The sequence below is a fragment of the Rana temporaria genome, chromosome 5, assembly GCF_905171775.1.
Source record: "Rana temporaria chromosome 5, aRanTem1.1, whole genome shotgun sequence".
Lineage (NCBI taxonomy): Eukaryota > Metazoa > Chordata > Amphibia > Anura > Ranidae > Rana > Rana temporaria.
In genome coordinates, this window is record NC_053493.1 from 62,469,256 (window position 1) to 62,493,858 (window position 24,603).

General features: G+C 43.2%; 1 protein-coding gene across 13 annotated transcripts in view; it reads right to left on the bottom strand.

Annotated features, from left to right (window-relative positions):
- Positions 1–24,603, bottom strand: part of PARD3 (par-3 family cell polarity regulator) — a 768,046-nt gene that overhangs the window by 395,272 nt on the left and 348,171 nt on the right. For all 13 annotated transcript variants that reach the window (XM_040352652.1, XM_040352650.1, XM_040352646.1 and 10 more), the window contains one exon: positions 10,055–10,180. In XM_040352652.1, coding sequence (XP_040208586.1) covers positions 10,055–10,180 — 126 coding nt within the window. The remainder of the gene's footprint in view (positions 1–10,054; positions 10,181–24,603) is intronic.

Genomic DNA, 24,603 nt, shown 5'->3' on the forward strand with positions numbered 1-24,603 from the left:
CCCACACACACACACAAGATGACAAAGAACCTGTTATGGTGAACAAGAAAACCTAAGAAAGGTATAATGTTCAAAACAGATATCACTGGGGGTGGATACCCTGGGACTCAATGGTTTTATGGGGGAAAAAATCACTTTACTGCATATGGTCCCCATGCCATCCCTTACCCCCTACCAACAGTGAAATATGTGTAGAAGGATTTTTAGTGACTTAGGGGCTGTGAGTGGCAACAAGAAGTAGAACCTCTCAACGGTCTAGTTTTTGTTTACACTGTTGCCCCTGCAGCATTGTTTACAAAGTTAGCATGAGTTTAACAGCTAAATTCTCACACTAGAACGTTACGACTACAGTGTCTGCATTTTAGCTTATAAAGCCTTTAAAGTAGGCAGACAATGTATGGCCTCGTGGGCAAACATACCCTACTGTTTAACATGTGAAAATGATTTTGGTTCAGGTAAACTGCTTGATTACTTCATAAACCCAGGGAGTTTTGCAGAGTATTAGAAGCTGGATCTCTGGTTTTATTTCGAACACTTTATTGCTCTGTAAAAGTCTGATCGGTATATTGATGTGCTTAACAACCAGTACCGAGAGCTCAGCTCAGGCATTTGCTCCAATCTACTTGATATTAACCAGGTGTGAATATGATTTGTGGTTTCCAATAAAGAGATATAGATCTTAAGTTGCAGAGTTATTGACCTGAAATGCTGTCTCAATAACAGAAGTTTTGAAATCTTCCAGACTTGATAAAAAAAAAAAAAAAAAACCTTCCAAAAAATAAATTGTACAAAAATAAATCATAATGTAAACATGACCATTGTCAGGTATTTAACTTAATTCTGGTTTAACAGATGGGGCAGACGGTTAACGGAGTCTCACCATCCCCCTGCTCTGCGATACATAGGGGACTGCACTGTAAGTTACAGTGCAGTCCTCTATCACAGTCCTCCCTGCAGTCATGGGCCCCTCATCACAGTCCTCCCTGTAGTCATGGGCCCCCCATCACAGTCCTCCCTGCAGTCATGGGCCCCCCATCACAGTCCTCCCTGCAGTCATGGGCCCCCCATCACAGTCCTCCCTGCAGTCATGGGCCCCCCATCACAGTCCTCCCTGCAGTCATGGGCCCCCCATCACAGTCCTCCCTGCAGTCATGGGCCCCCCATCACAGTCCTCCCTGCAGTCATGGGCCCCCCATCACAGTGCTCCCTGCAGTGCCCCTTTTAATCTCTGCCTCCCCTGCAGTGTCGTACCTTTAGCAGGGCAGAGGCAGTTAGCAGCCTGCATCTATTCTCCAGGTCTCCGCAGATCAGAACAGAATGGGAGCTGCCAAACATCATATTAACAAGGGGGTGATTACACGCTTGTTATTATGAAAAGTCTCCGGGTCTCTGTCCCGACTTGCAACTGCTTCCGCCCTCTGCCCTGCTAATAGAATGACATCAGTCGATAGGCAGGAGGCCTGGGAGAATAGGCACAGGCTGCTAAATGGCCTATGGCAGAACAAACCTCCTGCTGTGCGACGGCGGCCCACTTAACGAGAGGCCCAGGGCTTGGGACCCCTGTGTTACACGGTGGCTACATTTGTTCTTCATGGTTACACTGTGTATGGGAATGTAGCTACCCTCTTGATTTCTCCTGGCATGTATTATGAGATTAGTAGTGTGCACAGAGCAGTGCATATGATCATGATAATGTAACTAACTTTATTCATTTTTCAGGCTACCATAATAATAATAATAATGCATGGGGCCAAAAATGTGCAATCCATTTCCAAAGAAGTTCCAAAACAATTCCCTTCCATTGAACGCAAAAAAAAAAAAAGCCTTTTAAAATCAAGAGTGAATGTAGTCTAAAGCAGCCCATAGATGGCCCCCCATCACAGTCCTCCCTGCAGTCATGGGCCCCCCATAACAGTACTCCCTTGTTTCGTTCAACCAACAGTTTTATTTATATATAAAAAAAAAAAAAAAAAAAAAAAAAGATCGATTCCCTCATCCCCATACTTTATGTGGATGGGGAAAACCTCCCAACTTTGTCTTTGTATTCTAACAGCTGTCAGAATACACTGATCAGCGCTGCAGTTATAGCTGATTGAGGGCAAAAATCCTATAGGGGGTTGTACAGAGGTCGATTGCTAGATCGACTTCTGTACAACCACATTGCTTATACACGAGTAGAAATTTGTCCGGTCCTTGCTGAAATAGCTGAATTTCGATCCATGCATGGCCGGGCTTAACCGCATCAATCTTCGAGCCCCTTGTTTTTACAGTTTTGGCAACAGTTCTTTTGCAGACCAAAATAATACAGTGCATCGGGAAATTAATCACATCGCTTCACTTTTTCCACATGTTATTTTCAGCCTAATGCTAAAAAAGATTAAATACGTTATTTTTCTCAAAATTCTACAAACACCTCATAATGACAAGGTAAAAGAAGTTTGTTTGAAAACTTTTCAAATTTATAAAAAAGAGATTTTTAATACAGCTTACCTGTAAAATCTTTTTCTTGGAGTACATCACGGGACACAGAGCGGCATTCATTACTATATGGGTTATATGGAGTACCTTCAGGTGTAGACACTGGCAATCTCAAACAGGAAATGCCCCTCCCTATATAACCCCCTCCCACAGGAGGAGTACCTCAGTTTTGTAGCAAGCAGTATGCCTCCCAAAATGGTCCTCAAAAAAAGAGGGGTGGGAGCTCTGTGTCCCGTGATGTACTCCAAGAAAAAGATTTTACAGGTAAGCTGTATTAAAAATCTCTTTTTCTTTATCGTACATCACGGGACACAGAGCGGCATTCATTACTATATGGGATGTCCCAAAGCAATGCTTACAATGAGGGGAGGGAGAACATCTCCAAGACAAAAGGATTTAATTTAGAGATATACTCAAATCATAATAAATCCAACTTAGTTGAGAAAAATAAAAAATTTTAAATTTAACTCGAACAAGAGGAGCCCCCGGAATCCGAGGGTCTCAAACTGCAGCCTGCAGCACTGCCTGCCCGAAGGCAGTATCAGTATTCCTTCTTACGTCCAACTTGTAGAATTTTGTAAACGTGTGGACAGAAGACCAGGTTGCCGCCTTGCAAACTTGAGCCATAGAGATCTGGTGGTGTGCTGCCCAGGAGGCGCCCATGGCTCTAGTAGAATGAGCCTTTAATGATACTGGAGGAGGCAACCCTTTCAAGCCGTAGGCCTGAGTGATTAATTGCTTAATCCACCTAGAAATGGTGGACTTTGCAGCTGCCTGCCCCTTCTTGGGCCCATCCGGTAGAATGAACAGCACATCTGTCTTCCGGATCTTCTTTGTAGCTTTAAGATAGGCCTTCATGGCCCTGACAATATCCAAGGTATGCAGCAACCCTTCCTTTCTGGAAGTAGGTTTAGGGAAGAAGGATGGTAATACCAAATCCTGGTTCAAATGAAAACTGGATATGACCTTCGGAAGGAAGGAAGGATGAGGGCGGAGAACGACCCTGTCCTTATGAAAAACAAGATATGGTTCCTTACAGGATAAGGCTGCCAGCTCCGAAACTCTTCTTGCGGAAACTATGGCAACCAAAAATACTAACTTCCTTGTCAGTAGAACCAAAGGAATATCAGCCAACGGCTCAAACGGTTGTTTCTGTAAACTTTGACAGAACAAGATTTAAATCCCACGGACAAAGCGGGGATTTAACTGGAGGTCTAATACGTAAGACCCCTTGAAGGAAGGTCTTAACCAGCGAGTGGGTGGCCAGCGGCCGCTGAAACCACACTGACAGAGCAGAAATCTGTCCTTTGATTGTGCTTAATGCCAATCCTTTATCCACTCCTAGCTGGAGAAAACTTAATACTCTATCGATGGTAAATTTGCGAGAAAGCCATCGCTTGGACTCACACCAGCCTACATAGGCCTTCCAGACCCTGTAATAAATCACCCTAGAGACCGGTTTCCTGGCTCTGATTAGGGTAGAGATTACTTTCTGAGACAGACCTCTACCCCTGAGAATCAGGGATTCAGCTTCCAGGCCGTCAAATTTAGATGCCGTAAGGCAGGGTGGAGGATCGGACCTTGCGATAGCAGGTCTGGCCGTAGAGGAAGAGTCCAAGGGTCTCCCACTACCATCCTTAAGATTAGTGAGTACCATGCCCTTCTGGGCCATGCTGGAGCTACCAGGATGACTGGTATGTGCTCCACCCGGATCCTGCGCAGCAGGCGGGGTAGTAACTGGAGCGGGGGAAACGCATAAAGAAGTTTGAACTGATGCCAAGGGCAAACCAACGCATCGGTTCCGCAGGCCATCGGATCCCTTGAGCGGGACATGAACCTGTCTAGTTTCTTGTTGAGTCTCGATGCCATGATATCCACGTCCGGCACTCCCCATCTTTGGCAGAGTGCTTGAAAGACTAGTGGATGCAGAGACCATTCCCCCGGCCATAGAGTCTGGCGGCTTAAGAAGTCCGCCTGAAAGTTGTCCACTCCTGGAATGAATATTGCCGATATGCAGGGCACATGAGCCTCTGCCCATAGAAGAATCAAGCTCACCTCTCTCTGAGCGGTTTGACTCCTGGTTCCCCCTTGGTGATTTATGTGTGCCACGGCCGTGGCATTGTCTGATTGAATTCTCACCGGGAACCCCTGCAATTTTGACGTCCAAGCCCTGAGGGCTAGTCGAGCAGCTCTGAGCTCCAAGATGTTGATGGGCAACTGCTTCTCTGGCTTTGCCCAAGTACCTTGGCGAGTGCAACCATCCAAAATTGCTCCCCAGCCCGTCAGGCTGGCGTCTGTGGTCACTATCTTCCAAGCCACTGGGCTGAAAGACCTCCCCTTCAGTAGATTCTGAGGGTCTAACCACCAACACAGACTTTGTCGGACTCTTGATGAGAGCGGCAACGGGATATCCAAGGCCTGTGGCCTTCTGCTCCATGCTGACAGGATGGCTGCCTGTAGGATGCGAGTGTGGCTCTGGGCGTATGGTACCGCCTCGAATGTGGCCACCATCTTGCCTAGTAACCTCATACATAGGCGAATAGTCGGTTCTTTCTTGCTTAGAACCAGTAGGATTAATTCCTTGATGGCTTTTACCTTCCTCAGAGGTAGGAACACTCCTTGTTGTTCTGTGTCTAATCTCATGCCGAGATATTCCAACTGCTTTGTGGGCTGGAAAGCTGACTTTTCTCGATTTAGGACCCAGCCGAACCTCTCGAGGTATTGGACCGTGAGGGCCACTGCTCGCTCCAAGCCGGGAGACGAGTGATCTATGACTAGGAGGTCGTCCAGGTATGCTAGGATCGTGACCCCTTGGATCCTTAGTTTGGCTAGGATTGGAGCTAGGACCTTCGTGAACACCCGGGGGGCCGTAGCCAACCCGAAGGCAAGCGCCACGAATTGGAAGTGACGCGAAGCCACCATGAAGCGTAGATATCTTTGATGTGGCTGATAAATTGGAACATGAAGGTAGGCATCCTTTATGTCTATGGACGCCATGAAGTCGTCCTTCTGGAGTGTGGCAGCTGCTGACCGCACGGATTCCATCCGAAATGAGCGGATCTTTAGATATGCATTTACCATCTTTAGGTCCAAAATTGGCCTGACATCTCCATTGGATTTTGGGATGATGAATAGGTTGGAGTAGAAACCCAGCCCCTGTTCCAGGACTGGTACCTCTACTATTACTTCCTGGGAAAGTAGATGATCTAATGCCGATCTTAATGCGGCTCCCTTTTCCGGATCGTTTGGAATCCTCGACTTCTGGAAATGAGGAGGAGGAAACCTTAGGAAATCTAATTTGTAGCCTGTGGCCACGGAAGACCGTACCCACTCGTCGGGAATGCTGGCTTCCCAAATCTCTGAAAAGAGTCGCAGCCTTCCCCCCACCTTCGTGGGTGGGGGCGCCCCTTCATAAGGTTGGCTTGGGGGCTGGTTTTGCTGGTTTGCGAAACCACTGCCTTTTGCCTCTAACAGCCTGTCCTTGTGATCTGCTGTTGAAGCCGAAGTTTGCTTTTGCAGGAGGCCGTCGATACTGCTTGGCATTAGAGGGCCCCTGCCCAGGGGAATACTGTCGTTTAAACGCAGGTCCCTGAACCTTCTTCTTAGTTGGCAAGAGAGTACTCTTGCCGTTTGAAATGGTCTGAATGTATTTATCTAGGTCTTCTCCGAAGAGTCGTCCTCCATGGAAGGGGAACCCTACCAGGAGCTTCTTGCATGGGGGCTCAGCCTCCCAGCTTTTTAACCATAAGAGTCTTCTCATATGGATAAGGGATAACGATAAACGTGACGCTTGCTGGATAGAATCCTTGATTGCGTCTACCGTAAAACATATGGCCTTAGGGACATCCGAAAATTTTTCTGCCTGCTGGGCCGGAATAAGTTTAAGCATCTGCTTAAATTGATCCGATAATGCTTGAGCGACCCCAATCGCAGCCACAGCTGGCTGTACTACTGCCCCTGCAGTAGTGAAGGAGTTCTTAAGTAGTGCTTCCAAGCGCTTATCAACTGGATCCTTGAACACCTGTATGTTTTCTACAGGGCATGTTAACGATCTGTTAACACATGAGATGGCTGCGTCCACTGCAGGAGTAGCCCATCTTTTGGAAAATTTTTCTTCCATAGGATATAGGACAGAGAACCTTTTAGGTGGTAAGAAGATCTTATCTGGCTTGTTCCAATCTTGGAACAAAATTCCCTCTAATAGAGGATGGATCGGAAACACAGCATTGCTTTGAGGCGCCCTCAGTGAGCCCAAAGCTGAAACCGTCGATACCTGGAGATCTGGTACTGGCAAGTTGAATGTCCTATGGACCAAGTCCGACAATCCTTGAATCCACCAGCTCTCCCTCAGGGAGACTGCCCCAGACTCCTCTGTATCCGGGTCTTCGATCCCTGAACCTACTTGGTCCGTGTCCAAGAGGTCGTCCAATTCCCCTGAGGAAAGGACCTCCTCTTCTGAGGGTCCGCGCTCGGGCGACGGAGATCTATTCCGCTTACTGCCCCGCATAGCTGCGGATATCATTTTTTTTTTTTTTTCCCATGCTTTTCTCATCTCTTTTAAAGAGGTGAGTAATACCTCCTCCGTGACCATCTTAGGGCTGGACTGACCCGCGTCAGCTCCAGCCCCAGATCCCGATGGCCCCAAGGCTCCCTGTAGGGAAAACAGCGGCATACCATGGTACAATACCGAGGTACACCTGCTACCTATTGGTATTTGGAACTATAAAAGTTAATTGTCCAAACACCTGTTTGGGGGATAAAAAAATGCTTCCTCTCCCCTAGATGACTTTTTTTTTTTTTTTTTTTTTTTCGTTTTTGTTTCAAATCCAGGAAAGAAAAAACATTCTGTCCCCCTGAGTAGTATTGCAAAGAAAAACTATGAGATGGAAAAGAAACAGCCTATTTCTAGGCTTGACAAAACAGTCCTCTGAAGACTGCAATATCCTTTCTGGCCACTGTGTGTCCTCGGCGCCCCGTGCTGCCACTCTGGTCTATGTCCTCAGTTCCAAAGTATTGATGGAACAAACAAGGAAGGGCCGCCCCTTCCTTTAAGCCACTGACCCGCCCTTCCCCCCCAGCAACCTCAAACAGGAAATGCCCCTCCCGACAGGGGGAGGGGGGGGGGATTTTGGGAGGAAGGGACCTCTCTGTTCCAGCAAACTGCGGCCTGCAGCCTGGAACCATGAGGAGGCCAGCGTTTTGCCTGCTTGCAGGCTCTGAGGAGGAAGACTGAATGGAGCATCGCCTGGAGGCCTGCAGGTAAGCAAAGCTCTCTGACACACACATATATTTTTATATAACACAGGCCCCACTCAATGCTTTTCCAACACTACAAGGGAGGTCACATCTTATGGGGAATAATACATAGAGAGCCATCCTATCTTTATGATATGTGACTAGTTTGCCAGATGCAGTGCATAACTTTAGGCATGTCCCCTGTGACCCCCCAGAAAAAAACCTGCTAAGAACCAAGTTCCGCAAGTTTTCCCCTCACTTACCTGCTCCATGCCGCAGGACTTTGCCAAGCAAGAGGCCCAATCTTCCCCCATCTCCGTGGGGATGTCTAGACCTTCAGGCCCTGGGTTCCTATGAAGGATCCACTGTCCTGGGCCCATATAGCACCCTGGCAACAGAAAACTTTAGGTACCCAAAGGTTTCTAAGTTCTGGGCCCAGGGTCCAGCTCTCTAAAAAGAAAAGCATTATGGGCTATACCCCAAGGGTTTGGGGTCCGGTTACTGACCACTTTAGCGCTGAGGCTTTTTTGGACAGAACCGGTAGCTCACCTAATCCCAAGGATGCGGAGGCAAGCTAAACCATGACTAACACCTAAGACACTGGCGTAAAAACTGAGGTACTCCTCCTGTGGGAGGGGGTTATATAGGGAGGGGCATTTCCTGTTTGAGATTGCCAGTGTCTACACCTGAAGGTACTCCATATAACCCATATAGTAATGAATGCCGCTCTGTGTCCCGTGATGTACGATAAAGAAAAACATTTTTTTTAGCGCAGGTGCATCCTGGTTTTACTGATCATCCTTGAGATTTTTCTGCAACTTGGAGTCCACCTGTGGTAAAATTCAGTTGGACATGATTTCGGAAGGCACACACCTGTCTATATAAGGTCCCACAGTTTACAGTGCATGTCAGAGCGCAAACCAAGCCATGAAGTCCAAGGAATTGTCTGTAGACCTCCGAGACAGGATTTTATCAAGGCACAGATCTGGGGTAGGGTACGGAAACATTTCTGCAGCATTGAAGGTCCCAATGAGCACAGTGGCCTCCATCATCCATAAATGGAAGAAGTTTGGAACCACCAGGACTCTACTTAGAGCGGGCCGCCTGGCCAAACTGACTGATCGGAGAAGGGCCTTAGTAAGGGAGGTGACCAAGAACCTCATGGTCGCCTTCCAGAAGAATAACAATCTCTGCAGCACTCCACCAATCAGGCCTGTATGGTAGCATGGAAGCCACTCCTCAGTAAAAGGTAAATTACAGCCCTCCTGGAGTTTGCCAAACGGCATCTGAAGGACTCTCAGACCATGAGAAACAAAATTCTTTGGTCTAAGGAAAAATAAAATAAAAAAGTTTGTCAGTGGCAGTAACTTGGAGACTAGTCAGGATCGAGGAAAAGATGACTGCAGCAATGTACAGACAACCTTGATGAAAACCTGCTCCAGAGCGCTCTGGACCTCAGACTGGGGCGAAGGTTCATCTTCCAACAGGACAACGACCCCAAGCACACAGCCAAGGTAACAAAGGAGTGACTACGGGACAACTATGTAAATGCCCTTGAGCGGCCTAGACTTGAAACTGATTGAACATCTCTGGACAAATCTGAAACTGCCAAAAATTCAATGTTCCAAGCTTGTGGCATCATACTCAAAAAGACTTGAATCTGTAATTGGTGCCAAAGGTGCTTCAACAAAGTATTGAGCAAAGGCTGTGAATACTTATGTACATGTGATTTTGTTCATTTTTTTTTATATTTAATACATTTGCAAAGATTTCACGTTGTCATTATGGGGTATTGTTTGTAGAATTTTGAGAAAAAAAATTACTTTAATCCATTCTGGAATAAGGCTGTAACATAGCAAAATGTGGAAAAAGTGTAGCACTGTGAAAACTTTCCGGATGCACTGTAATTACTTATTACCTGGTAGCTTGAGTAAAACTAAATAAAAATATCATATCCTAGCAATTTAAAGGCCCATTAACCTTTTTTTTTTCTTCATAGAGTTTATAAATAACTAATAGCATTGCAAATATTTTTCAAAAACTTTATTTACCCTTATTCCAATTTCAAGGACAGTGTGTAGGTTTTGAAACAGGATATTGTGTTGAACTTTGGATTGTATCTGGTACAGCTATTCTCATAACTCTAGCAGCTACATGTTTCCATTGTATTTCTTTAGAATTATGCCGTGTAGGTCATAGAATGAAAAGATGCAACTTTTTTTTGATTGATGAACTTTTAAACTTAATTTGTGGGTAAAAAAAAAATCTTATCTGCACAAGTGCTTTATGGTATTAAAACTCATAATATCTGGTCTTGACTGAAAATGAAGAATCCACTTACTGCTCAAATCTTCTGTTGCGAAGGTCACCGTTGTTAATCCGGACGATACAGTCGTTCTCACGGAAAAGGTTCTCTTGTTCAGCTTTGCCACCTTTCTCTAGCCGTTTTACTAATAACCCGAGTGTTCTGCAACATTAACATCACAAATGATTACACATGCAGGACTGGGGCTGCTACTTAATGGCTTGTGCAGATGACAATATTCATACAATATATGAGCAAAGCAAAATATTAACATTCCCTGAAGAAAACAAGGTTAAACTAGCAGAAAGAATAACCTCTTTCCTTTTTTTTTTAAGACAAAAAACTGATGGACTAAAAAATGTCATTTAAGTATAATTTCATAAGTACACATATAAAAAAAATATATCACTAGAAATAAAATATAAAAAAACCATATGTTAAATGAAATCTCTCCAAAGAGCTACAAAGCATTAACAGCCTGGTCAACCAACAACCTTGTGTTTATAAGACAAATTGTCATAGTAAACCCTCACATATACATTGAAGTGACTGGCCTCAGGTGATACACAGAGATGAAACAAATCCTCTTACATCAGTTGTACCAGTTTATCTACAGATACCTGTCCCCTACATCCATTCAAAGCTCAGGATTTACACAGAATCTTTCAGCTCTGCAAAGCAGGGGGCCAGGTGCTGATGTTACACTTGGTGAGGAGAGTTCTGAGAGCTGATTGGAGGGAAAGGGACACACCTCCTTCACACAGCACACAGGAACAGACCTGAGGTTGTCAATCACAGGCTGTGCTCTCCCCTCATCTTTTTTTCTCTTGGTATCAGGTAAACTAGTTAGAAGAGACTCATGCTAAAAGCTGAGGAACAAAGCAGCAGACAGAAATAACACTCTGTGCTATGGATTAAGACAAGTACACACTATAGAATGATATGCTTTGTAAATATTTCATTTCTGAGGTTCACAAACACTTTAAAGAAAACTCAAACTACTATTAGCTACTAAGGCTATCAAACACACTGCAATTGTGTGAAGCCTCGTACACGCACACGATTTTGTCAGCAAGAAAACTGATGGCAGAGCTTTCTGGCCAACTGTGCGTGTGTACGAGGCTTTGAGGTTTCTCGTCAAGAAAACTGCCCAGAATCTCGACGAGAAAATAGAGAACCTGCTCTCTATTTTCTCGTTGTGAGATTCTCGGCCGAGTAACCCAAGTGTGTGTGTACTTACCTGTCTCCGTGGAAACCCACGCATGCTCGAAATGACTGACGCATGCGCGGTAGCTTCCAAGGCTTAGGTAGGGTGAAGCAAGATAGCTGCGACGACATTGAATGTGACGAGTGCATGCTCGTCGTAGTCGATGACATCACCGCGCTCATGCTATTCAAAAGAACAGTGGTTCTTTTGAATGGTGTCTCTGTACACTCGGCCGGCAAGAAAATCTTGCCAGGAATCTCGTCAGAAAAAAATATGTTTTTTTTCCTGACGGGAATACAGGCCGTGTGTACAGGGCTTAAAAATCAGAAAATCTACTCAATTTATTTAATTAGAGTCATCTATGACCTTCTGCATCCAGAGCACAGACAACCTCACGTGGTCAAAAGGAAGTCAGTAGGAGCTGTGCAGTTTAAGGCCCCTTTCACACTGTACCTGCTAGTTTTAGCACCGACTTCTACTATGTCCCATGTTTTTTTTTTTCATTTTCAGAAAGTGCACCAAAAACAAAGGACATCAGAGAAGTCAATGGAAAAGTGCAGTCAACCAGTGCGCACAATGCCTTGCACTTGTGGTCTGGTAAATGCCTTGCACTTGTGGTCTGTATCAGTGTGAATGGGGTCTAAAGCAAGTACTCAACTGTCCACACCCCACCCCCCCCCCCCCCCCCACTTGCCTATAGTGCTCTTAGTAAACACATACTTGCCCACAAAGTGAATCCAGCGTTGTCCCACATCACCACTTTGGTTCTCTTCAGTTGACTGCCTAGTCTGCGTATAGACAGCCAACACCAATGATGCACTGGGCTCACCAACTCTTGTCATGTTTAATGATTTTGAGTGCCAAACCATTAAAATATTTGTCAGGTATTTCTGTCCGTAATCTCATTTGGGGGATTATTCCCAACTTCCTGCGCCAGTGGAAACTGTCTCCACCTTGTTGTCCACATTCGGTGTTACAGGGACAGGAAGTGACAGACAATAAAACATTGTCAAATGTTCTAGTCTATCTGTATGTTTGTCTGGGTCCCTGCTAGACAGATTTCAAACCACTTTAGGTCTCAGTAATAAAACATGGCTCCAACACTTAGAAATTCAGAAACCACAAGAGACAACAGAACAAGTGGTTTATCAAGCCTCCCTTTTTATTGTTTAAGTAAAATCAATAGTTTTTGGGGTTACCTTCACTTTCTGTCCCATAACCAAAACAGAAAGTGAGTCGAATTCTCTGCAAATTAAGGGAATTGACCCCCCCCCCCCCCCCAATCTAGTGCCTAAACTGGAAGAGTTCCACTCTAGTCCTGTGTTGGGGTCTTTAAATGTATACGTTCAAAAAAAATAAATGAAAATACAAGTTTCAATGAAAATTAAATGTAGAGTAAACAAGATAAATAGAGAGGGTGATTCTCCCCAATGGCCTAAGACACCAAAAAAAACCTGACATGAGTTTTAAACCCTCTCCACTTTTTTTTTTTTTTAGCTTTGAAAAAAGTTTTGCCTTTAGTTATACTTTACCTTTTTTGACTGACTAAAGGTTCATGTTTGTACCAAGCATGTTTGAATCCACTTACTGTAGAATTACTACCTCTGCTGATAGCTTATTCCAAAAACCAAGCACGGACATTGTTCCTCCTCCCTCTTCCAAATCAGAAACTGGAAGCGACGAGGATTTTGTCACTTCTGGTTTTGATTTGTTTGTTTACAAACCGTAACTGGCTTGTAAAGCATTTGATCAAATCGATCGCAGTCCTCATAAAGAGCCCATGCTATCACAAGGGATGTTGTTAATCCCTTAAAATTGATCCAAAATTATATATATATATATATATATATAAATATATAAAAGAGACGATAAACGGTTTACGCATATGTAAATGGCACCACGTGTCAGGTATCACTGCAAACATCACAGTGAAAGCATTAATTCTAGCGCCAGACTTCCAGTATAACTCTAAAATCCTTTACAGGTTACCATTTTAAGGTATTGCTATTCCATGGGCATATGCAATTTTTAAGTGCGATATGATGAGTATTTATTCTGCGTAACATCTTTTATATTTTACCAAAAAAAAAAGATTATTATAGTATGTGTGTGTACGCACTAAAATTAAAGTGCATGTCTCCTGAAAAGTTGCATTTAATAAACTGCTCCGCAAATATCATGTGGCATAAAAGAACATTTTATTCTCCAAGGCTATTGCTCAAAAAAAATTATATCATGTTTGAGGGTTCCAAGTTATTATGTTCATATAGAAAATACTGCCCTCCTGAACCTTATTCAAATCATGCCTTCCCTGTTCAATATAAAATAAATCTGTTCGGCTGGAGTTGGACTTCAGCAATCTACTTTCGCATCCAAGGATACCGAAACAAGTAATAACTCCTGAATTGGGGATACAATATTATCAACCATTCCATAGGAGCGAGAGTTCTCCGTAATTGAAGACTGGATATTGGAGGAAAAAAAAAAAAAGTATTTTTTTACTGCTGTACAATAAAACATGTACAACAAAAACAAGGTTCATATCTCGCTGCAAAACTACAATGATATTAAAATGCAACACAAACCCTACAGAACTTGGCCTGTAGATCTGTTTTTTATATGGTCAAGGAACTGTGTAACCTCCAATATCCTTGGGTCATACAGCAGACAACGTGTATTACAGGTATCTTCTATATATGATCTTTTTCAAATGTTACAAATAATGTTTTCTCTACAAGTATATGTGTCTATTTAAAGGTCTGACTAGTTTTACTAAGGAACATTTAGAAAGAAAGAGTAAAAGGTGACACGTATAACATTTCATGATAAGTAAACCACAAAAGCCCAACGATATAGTGACTAAACAACTAATCAAGAATGTGCCCACAAAGCTTATTGTCATAGCTATTCCTTTCTTCCAACCGCAATAACTGGCCTTTCTAATGCTAAAAAAAAAAAAAAAAAAAAACATGTGTGCATCTCTCTCGCTCTCTATATATATATATATCTATATATACACACACACACACACACACTGTTCAAGTAAGGCAGGTGGTAGAATCTTAAACAATTGGCTTATGTAAAGGTTTAAAAAAAAATTGTACTCTTAAAGACTAAGCTCTAATGAGCCAGGGCCCTCCGATTCCTCTTGTACCAAATTGTATTGTAGCTGTAGTGTCTGCCTTTATTTTTTTAATCGCTGAGCAAACAGTTGGCACTATATAAATCCTGGATAATACTACTACTACTACTCTCAAACTGTCAAATGGCTGGTGTAAAAACTGATCAGATGTGCTGCACCATGGCAATTGTAAATTAAACAGAGGTTAAGGCTGGGTTCACACTACTACACTACTTTCATCCTACTTTGCTCTGCTACATCGGTCCTACATTTATCCTACATTGGTCCTACATCCATCCTACTTTCATGAACAGGATACTACTTTGGTCCGACTTCAATGATATTCAATGGGCCTGAAGTAGGATCAATGTAGGACCAAAAGTAGTACAGGGAGCATTTTCAAAGTCGGACCGACTTGTGTAGGACGCTACAAGACGCTCTCATAGGGAAACATTGAACACAGAGCAAAGTAGGATGAAAGTAGTGTAGTAGTGTGAACCCAGCCTAAGGCCGCGTACACACGGTCGATCCAAACCGATGAGAATGGTCCGACGGGCTGTTTCCATCGGTTCACTGCTGAAGTGGCCTGATGGTCTGATGTGCGTACACACCATCGTTTCAAAAACCGATCGGGTCAGAACGCGGTGACGTAAAACACACGACGTGCTGAAAAAAACGAAGTTCAATGCTTCCAAGCATGCATCGACTTGATTCTGAGCATGCGCGGGTTTTGAACAGCTTTTCTGTACTAACCATCGGTTTGGACCCATAGGTCAGCGGTCCATCGGTTTGATTTTAAAGCATGTTTTAAAATTTTGGACCGAAGGACAACAGACCGATGGGCCATACACACGGTCGGTTTGGACCGATGAAATTGAACTTCGGTCCATTCTCATCGGTTTGGAACGACCGACAGAAGGGCTTAGTTCCACTTTAAAAGAGAAATACAGGATTTTTTTTTCCCACCAAGCATTATACTTACCTAGGTGGATGCAACATCAGTCTGATGCTGCATCTGTCCCCCGCCGGCTCCAACACTGAGAACTGAGCAATCAAACACCTCTGATCACTCAGTTCTCACAGGTCCGTGATCAGAGAGCGGGTGACTGAAGCGCTGGGCTGTGGAGGGGGTGGCAGCGTCTGGCTCAGGCTCTCAGCAACTCGCTAAGAGGCTGAGCCAGGGGTCGGTCCACACGGTCCTATGGTCACGATCATTCCCCAGCCTGGACCGGCCCAGAACGAACTGTACTCCTGTAATCCACAGGAGAAGTACAGAAAAACAAGCTTTAGCTGTACTTCTTGTTTAACAGGATAATACGCCCATTGTAATGATCAAGCACATCTAAAAAGGGTCAACAATCATTACATACATTGGAAATAATGTAGCCTTGCCAATAATCTGGCAAAACACTGCCACTTTAAAACAAACCACTATTTATACAGTGCACTTCATTTCTGCTCAGAATTTTGTGACAAATGGTCACATGACCAAAAGTAAAATATTGGTCACAAAATCTCTGCTGAAAACAAGTAATCACTTAGCAGTTTTGCTCAAACTCTTATCGACCACTTCACAGCCTTTGTTCATATGACTGCCTATCATGGAACTGCGATGCAGTGGATTCCTTGGTAATGGTATTTAATGCCTAAAGATCATTGCACACTAAAGCTGGCTTTAGATGGATCAAATCTTAACCTGTTCAGCAGGGAACAGCCAAGATTTGATCCATTTATGGGCAGCCTGATTATACCCAAGTCGATCCATCGATTGACTAGAGTACAACCAGAATGTCAGATGTTTAGCATGCAATTATTGCCAGCGGCAGTAGCCACTAACAGTGCTCATTGTGCACTCCCATCTGAAATATGCTACAGCTGGACAGGGACAAACGATGTACCATGCTGTACTATTCTTGGAAAACAAAGTACCTAAACATAGATTTTTGAGACTTTATATGAGACCATGACTATACAGTGCACAGGTCTCCATCCCCAAATAGTTGCAGAAAAATGGCAGGGAGGGGCAAGGAAGGGGAAGTGGGACTTTATATGAAACAAAACACTGGGGCAGGATGAGTCAATCAATAAGGTAAACACAACATTTAATAGTAACATCATTGGGTATAATACATAAAATGACATTCATAGTACATCCATAAAACAATACCAGGTATGGTATAAAATGATTGGTAAATCATATCAAACATGGTAAAAACTAGTTGCATAAAGTGCATAGTAGCCCATGATTCTCATAGATGTCAGTAGTGTACCCAAATGTTGAACATATTAAGATAATACATTGGAATAACATTGATTAATGACTCAAACTTCTCAATATGACCCATGGTGACTTCATGGTTGCTATGATATGACATCAATTGGTAGTGAGGTTCGACGCGTTTCGTGGAGTAATATCCACTCATCAGGAGCAGTAATTGGGGTCTATAATGAATAAGTAATGAATAGATTATTGGTTAATGGTAATTAACCAAAACAGGAAGAGAGGGAACACAAAATGTCTAATCCTAACACTCATACCTGTAAGTTGTGATATACAATGATACAAAAGTAACTATTGTTGTATAAGATGAGAAGCACCAGGGCACACCCGGCCCTGGGACACACTTGACAGTACACCTACCACAAGTGGTCTTAAATTTAATTACCTCCACCGCTGGTACCCCTCAAATTGGCTTCTTCCAGCGCTGCTTCTGGCGGTTCCTTCCTGGTCCCTGCCTATTATCAGTTAGGTCCTAGGGCCTTAAAGTTTTGAATATTTCCTATAGTCACCACAGATCCTCACCTTGCTGGGGGCATCCCTACCATCTTATACTCCGTGTGAGATCTCTTTCTCCACGCTGGGCTCAGGCTCCCCCAAGGAGTGAATTTGTGTGCACAGACCAATATCTCCTGATAAAGCTACCACGAGTAGCGAAACTAGTAGAGATCCTGATCTATATGACCCCCTCCGCCTCATCGCTGCCCGCAGAATAGGGCTTATATACCATCTCTATGATGTGTTGGCTGGTCGTATAATCTATCTGTTTTACACTACTACTGTTGTAATTTTAAAACATTGTGTACTCCTTAAACCCCTTATGCTATGTTTATTTTTTAATAAATTTAACTTTTTTACCTTTACTATACTCTTCTGTATAACTTATTCCGTATGATTTATCTAGTACCGATAAAGTCCACTAGCCCCTACCCACTTTCTTTGGCTTCTTTGGGTCTCTGGGGTACCAACGAACCCTACCTTTATTCAAACCAGGGCACACCAGTTGTGTTCCCTCTCTTCCTGTTTTGGTTAATTACCATTAACCAATAATCTATTCATTACTTATTCATTATAGATGACCCCAATTACTGCTCCCGATGAGTGGATATTACTCCACGAAACGCGTCAAGCCTCACTTTTACAAATCATTTTATACCATACCTGGTATTGTTTTATGGATGTACCATGAATGTAATTGTATGTATTATACCCAATGATGCTACTATTAAAGGGTGTGTTTACCTTATTGATTGACTGATCCTGCCCCAGTGTTTTGTTTCATATAAAGTCCCACTTCCCCTTCCTTGCCCCTTTTGCCATTTTTCTGCAAAGTACCTAAACAGTTGCCCACCTTTTTAACTGCTGTGACTATTTCTATAACGAGGTACAGGACCATCTGATCCCGTAAAACATTAATAATCCCTAAATCACAACAAGATGGTCTACTCATCATCTAAACCAAGTCACAATTATCCCTTACAAAAATTATATTTGATTCATTGCCAAAACATCAAATGTTTCTATTAAATGGAAAATTAGGGGAGAAACACAAGCTTAATTTGAAAGATAACACCTTCTAGCAACACAGTGTGAAAATATTCAATAAAGTAAGGGGAGGGGCAGCTTAACTCAGAATTTCTCTTTTCAGCCCTGGAAGAAATGATATTCTGAAAAATACTGCTAATTAAAGCAACATGGTGCCCCTATAATAGGCATCACAGAATAAAGCTATAAAGGAATTGAAACAATTCGCACAGAAGTGCTAGTGAAATTCTTCCCATAATCCATTAGGAGCAGCATGTCCCTTGCACTGAACATTAAAGCTCCAATCAACAGGCTGAAAATTGGCAAAGGTCAACCAAAACCTTTACTCTAAAATGTATTCTGAATCCATATACTGTACAGTATAGCAGTAAGGTTACATTTTTTTATTTGTTTTAATCAAAAGATCTATACTGAGTGGTAAGAAAAAAAAAGTATTGATGCAGAAAGAATATATGTTGGCCCTTACTTGCAGGGACTGTTGCCAGACCATTAATTTCAACAAAACCCTTGCCATTAGTTGTATTTATATTAATCTATGTTAGGTGTAATTTGCCTGTAGAAGCTTCCCTTGTGTAGACTTCCAGAGCAGTCACTCAGGGGACACACTACAGCAAGGGAAAGCAACCCGTAGATCGCAATCTACCAGTAGATCGCAACCAGTGTGAAAGCAGCCCTATACTCTTATGCCCAGTGTATTGCTTTAAACTGACCTGAATATCTCCTCTTTCCTGCTACTGCCACAACTCCAAAGACTACTACCCGGGATAAGAGGTGGAGTGCAGTTGGTCTGGGCTTGCTGACCCACCACCCCAGAGTATCAAAACAGAGTGCAATGCAAAGGAACTACTTGTAAACTTGGAGCTGTAGTAGGGAGCAAGAGCCACATAAGCTGATGCCTCCTCTGTAGTGCTGGCTACTGTCCCATGTGGAGTGATACCGACTGCACTCCACCTATTATCCCGGGTAGCAGTCTTTGGAGTTGTGCCAGTAGCAGGAAAGAGGAGATATTTAGGTCAGTTTAAAGCAATACACTGGGCATAAGAGTATAGGGCCGCTTTCACACTGATGTGCTGGGGTTTGCCTACACCACAGGTTTGCTGTGCTTAGCAGCCATAGACTTATTATATCCTGCGGGTTTGGTGCACTTTCTGAAAGCGCACTAAAACTCCTGAATGTTTTCATTCACAAGTGCAGCAAGCACCGCAGCTCCTCTGAAAAGCGATCTGAGTAGGTTTGATGGGTGCTGAGGAGGCAATATATTTAAACCCATGATTTCCATGCAATGAATGTGAATGTAACACTGAGTAAGGCAATTCGAGCTTTAAATCAGGTGTGAGGAGAGGGCACTGTGCCCGGTGATCTTTTACTTCTCCCATGTTGTTCAGGTAGATCTCCACCTCTTTAAGTTTGGCTATCCCTGCACTACAGTAGTCTCCTTTTGCATGGATTGGGGGGGTTGTCATTTCTGTATAGTTTGCTGAAATTGGCATGAGGACACATTGGAGGCCACCAGCTGCCATTGGACTGTGCTGAGCTTCTTTTGTGCCCCTGCACCTATATATGCTCCATCGTGGAGGATCAGAGTTAGATACCACACTACACAACTAAGCCATGATAAGGCAAGGTGGCTTTTATGTATTAACAAATATGAACCAGAAAAAAGTCTGTTTTTAAGTCAAGTTGTTCGACAGTGTAATCAATAAATTGCCTGGCGTGGTCAACATTGTTGTTAGACATTCCCAGAAGAGAATGTGCAAGGAAGGAAAGGGCTATGCTAGGAAATTGACACTTTCTAGCACGTCCATTTCCCAGAAAGTTCAAAAGGCGCATTGCAATTCAACAAAAAATGTGTGGAAAGTAAAGCAGCCCATAGATGATTAGATTTTCTTTCCTTTCTTTCCACCGCAGGAGAAGGAAGCCTTCACGGCTGGCAGAAAACAATTTAGCCGCCGGTTAAAAATCGACTGTTAAAAATACAAAAGGCTGGTTGTGCCAAAGTCAGACTTGGGTACAATCAGCATGTCCATACATGGATCGAATCTCTGCCGATCCCTTCTGAACTGGCTGGATTCCGACCCATGTTTGGCCGGCTTAGGTAAGCATTTCAAATAGTGTTTTTTCCCCCCAAAATGTTTAAGTTGATAAAAAAGGCCTCTTTAAATAATTTTCAAAGTAAACTTGATTAAGAAGCTAAAAAACGAAAAAAAAAAAAAGTAGTTGTACACTCCAGGCAAAATTAAAAAATGTACTTTGTATCAGATTATGCACATGACCCTAGCTATGGGTTTTAGCTCCTTGTCCAGATATAGGTGTAGGTGTTCCAGTCTATCTGACTCCCTTTTGCTGATAATCTGGGGGTTTAGGAACCCCTTTGAACTCTGTGTTAGGCATTATAATACTTAAACACACAAATATAGGATGCAGTGAAAACAGACTTCCGTGGTTTGCTGTGTTCTGAAGACCCAGAGATTCAGGGAAGTATAGCAGCAACTACAGCGATTTCGTGAGCATGGAAGCCTGCTGTGCAAGATGAATGCCAGAATGCAAATTAGCATCTCACAGCAGGGTAAACTGCATCTGCAGACCAAATCTGAAAGTGAAATGATCATGTTTGACTACAGCGGACATTTATATATGTTGTACTAGGTGGGAGCTATAGGGCCTTTCTCTGTAAACTTGTCACAGACACCCCACCTTCCCTTTGCATAAATGGAACACAAATATTGCCAAGTCCCTGGCCGGTACTTCATGCACTAATGAGCAGTTCAGGTTTAGTTTATTACAAGCTAAGGCCTGCTAATCTAGTGCAGGTGTCTTCAGTTATGCTCTGATAGATGCTGCGCTATACAATCAATACCGCAGAGCTGGCTAAAGCCTGGAACATAGTGAAAACAAACGATTAATATCTGTGATTTGGAAACAGGCTGGTGCTTTCCGTGATTTTATCCCAGACGGACTGAAAATAGATTGCTACAGGCAGCGTGTTATGGCAAAGTTCAGCAACGAGGAACAGGACGCAGACAGGGCGTTCACTGGTGAGGGGTACCCTTACCACAGGAATGCTTGAATGTTCTTAAATACAAATAGAGCAGTAATAGATTATAGGATCTGGTTCCAAAGTGCGCCAAAGACTCTGGATTTACACCACATGAAGGGCTGATCACCTCTTCTAACACTCGATAAGCAGAGCAAATCCACACAGCCAAGAGAGCTTTCTTTTGTAATCCGTTGGAAATCACAAAGAGAAAAGAAAAATCAATCAAAAGTTAATAGAAAAAGCATAAAAGAGATGAAGCCACTGGGGGCCGGGACAGGGTGGAGGGTGGGGAATAAAGAAAAGCTTCCAGATTCCGACAAACAAAACATAAACCTGGCAGTTAAAGTCATCTGTGACTGCACTGATATCTACATGTTCTTGTTCATATGAGAACATTGTTAACTTCGTGGGGTATTAGAATGCAGGGCCTCCTGTCTGTAGAAAGGAATCATTCCAGGTTTGCAGCCTAACTGGCTACAGGATTTGCAAAACCAATGGAGATGGTTTCAAACAACTTATCCACGTAACCTTTTACAAAAGTGACTATTTGCAGTACACAGAGTCTGATGAAACTAGGATTTAAAGGCTTCTACAATATCATCACTGAACAGGGATTATTATTATACAGGTTTTATAGAGCGCCAAGAGTTTGCGCAGCGCTTTACATCAGGGAAGACAGTGCAGTCACAATACAATTCAATACAGGAGGGATCAGAGGGATGTCCTCATTAGAGGGAGGGTCAAGTGGAACAAAGGGTAGTAGCTGTGGGGGATGATCAGATGGACAATAATGTAAATGCAGTTAGGTGTGGGTAGGATAGGCTTCTCTGAAGAGAAGGGTTTTCAGGGATCCTCTAAAAGCTATTAGAGAAGGAGAAAGACGTACAGATTGGGTAAGAAGTTCCATAGGCTTGGAGAGGCTCTGAGGAAGTCCTGGAGACGAGCATGGGAGCAGGTGATGAGAGAGCTAGAGAGCAAAAGGTCTGGAAAAGAACAAAGAGAACGATTAGGTTGGTATTTAGAGACTAGGTCAGTGATGTAGCTGGGGGCAGAGTTGTGGATGGCTTTGTAGGTAGTTGTTCGTATTTTGAATTTAATTCATTGGGTGAGCGGAAGCCAGTGGAGGAAATAAGAGAGGAGTAGCAGAGACAGAGCGGTTGGTAAGGTGAAAGAGTCTGGCAGCAGCATTCATGATGGACTGAAGGGGGGATAGAGTATGCAGAGGTAAGCCAATGAGGAGGGAGTTGCAGTAATCAAGGCGAGAGATGACCAGGGAGCAAATTAATAGTTTTGTGTCATTGGTTAGAAAGGGGTGTATTTTGGAGACGTTGCAGAGGTTGAGGCGGCAATATTTGGATAGTGATTGGACAGTGATTGGACGTGAGGCTTAAAAGGAGAGTTCAGAGTCCAGGACTATGCCTAGGACCTTAGCATTTGGGGATGGGCTGATAGTTGTGCCATCGATTTTGACAGAGATCAGGGGAAGAGACACGCAGGGGAGGAAAAATGATAAGCTCAGTTTTGGATAGAATAAGTTTGAGGAAGTGGTGCGACATCCAAACTGATATATCCGATAGTAAATTAGTGATACGTGAGGAGAATGAAGGAGTGAGTTGAGGGGCAGAGAAATAGATTTGAGTGTCGTCAGCGTAGAGGTGGTATTGAAAGCCGTGGGAGGCAATCAGTTGACCCAGGGAGGAGGTGTAGATTGAAAATAGGAGAGGTCCAAGAACAGAACATTGGGGGACGCCAACAGAGAATGGAAGAGGAGGAAGTAGAGTTTAAGTAACGCTAAAGGTGCGGTTGGATAGGCAAGTAGAGAACCAGCGAAGAGTACACGGAGACCAAAAGGTGTGGAGTTTTTTTTTTTTTTATTTTTTTTTTTTTTTAGGAGGGGGTGGTCAACCGTATTGAAGGCAGAGAGGTCCAGGAGTAGGAGTACAGAATAGTGTCCCTTAGTTTTGGCCGTTTATATCGTTTGTTAGTTTTAGGAGAGCAGTTTCTGTAAAATGTTGAGGACAAAATCCAGACTGAAGGGCATCAAGAAGGTTATCAGCAGCAAGGTGGACGATCAATCGGTTGTAGACTAGACGTTCAAGGAGTTGGGATAAAAAGGATGATGGCTGGGCAGGGCTTAGCCCAAAAGTTTTGAAGGTCAAGTGAAACTAACTTTTATGGCTTTCTTTTCATTCAAATAGTATTATACAATGTTACGATTTTAACTTCTCATTCACAAAGGCGTATTTAAGCATACATTCATTGGAAGGGCTGTGTTTGCCCACATGGGATGCACAGGTGTTCCATGCATCCGTGTGCGGGCAGTTCCATTCATGTTTATTGGAACATCACAGACAGTTGCTAGCTCCAATTTGACAGCCATGCAAGTGCTTGTTCCGTAACAGAGTTTTACCATTGTCAGTTTGAGGCCAGTGGCTGTGTCCGTCCAGTTGCTACATCCCAGTGGAAATGAATGGGACTGCCTGCACTTGGATGCAGGGTACACCAGTAAATTCTGTGCTGGCAACCACGGCCCTTTACAGAGATGTATGCTCAAAGCAGAACGTCACTCTCTCAATCAGTAGTGACTATTTTTAATCCTTATACTTCCAAAATCAAGTAAATAAATAGGAAAGTATATCATATTTACTTGTTTTAAACTTTTTTATTACATTTACTGTGTAACAGAACGTCCCACACTCCACTTGAGTGCTTCCGTCACATACCGCTTCCTATGAGTCTGGATATAGATATCAGATATTCCAGCTGCCCTCAACACACAACAACACGAGACTTGTTTGTGTGCTAAACATGGAGTGTTTAATAGAACCAAGAATGCAACCTTATATACAGTTTAAAGAGGAGGTAACCAGAACATAAATTAACATGAGTTAATTAACTAATCATTTACCCAGACGAGGTGACTCCGAGATATGACCTTTCAGAGAAGACGTCCCATCTCCTCTCAACTGCTATATAATACACATTATCATAAGTGTAAACACAGGACACCTTTACACAATAGCAAGGTCAATTAGCACAGAGAACAGAGAGATGGCTGGAGGTGACAGCATTAGCATCTAACCGTATGAATGAGTCACTCTTACAATTAACCCGTTGAGTTCAGAATCAACAACCAGTAAATATTTATTTTCAGATATCCGGGAATATATTGTGGATAATAATTACATAATAATCTCATCTCAGGTAGTCCAAGATATCATTTCTCGCAAACTTTGGTGGAGCTGGCCACTGAATGTCTGTAAATTACTATGGATTTATTTTCATGAAATTCTGAATTTCTCCAGCCTTATTCTTCAACTTCCTGAACTAGCTACAGCATTCGCTGGGCATCATTGTCATGAACTGGCTTTCTAACAATGACGAGCCAATCTGTGCA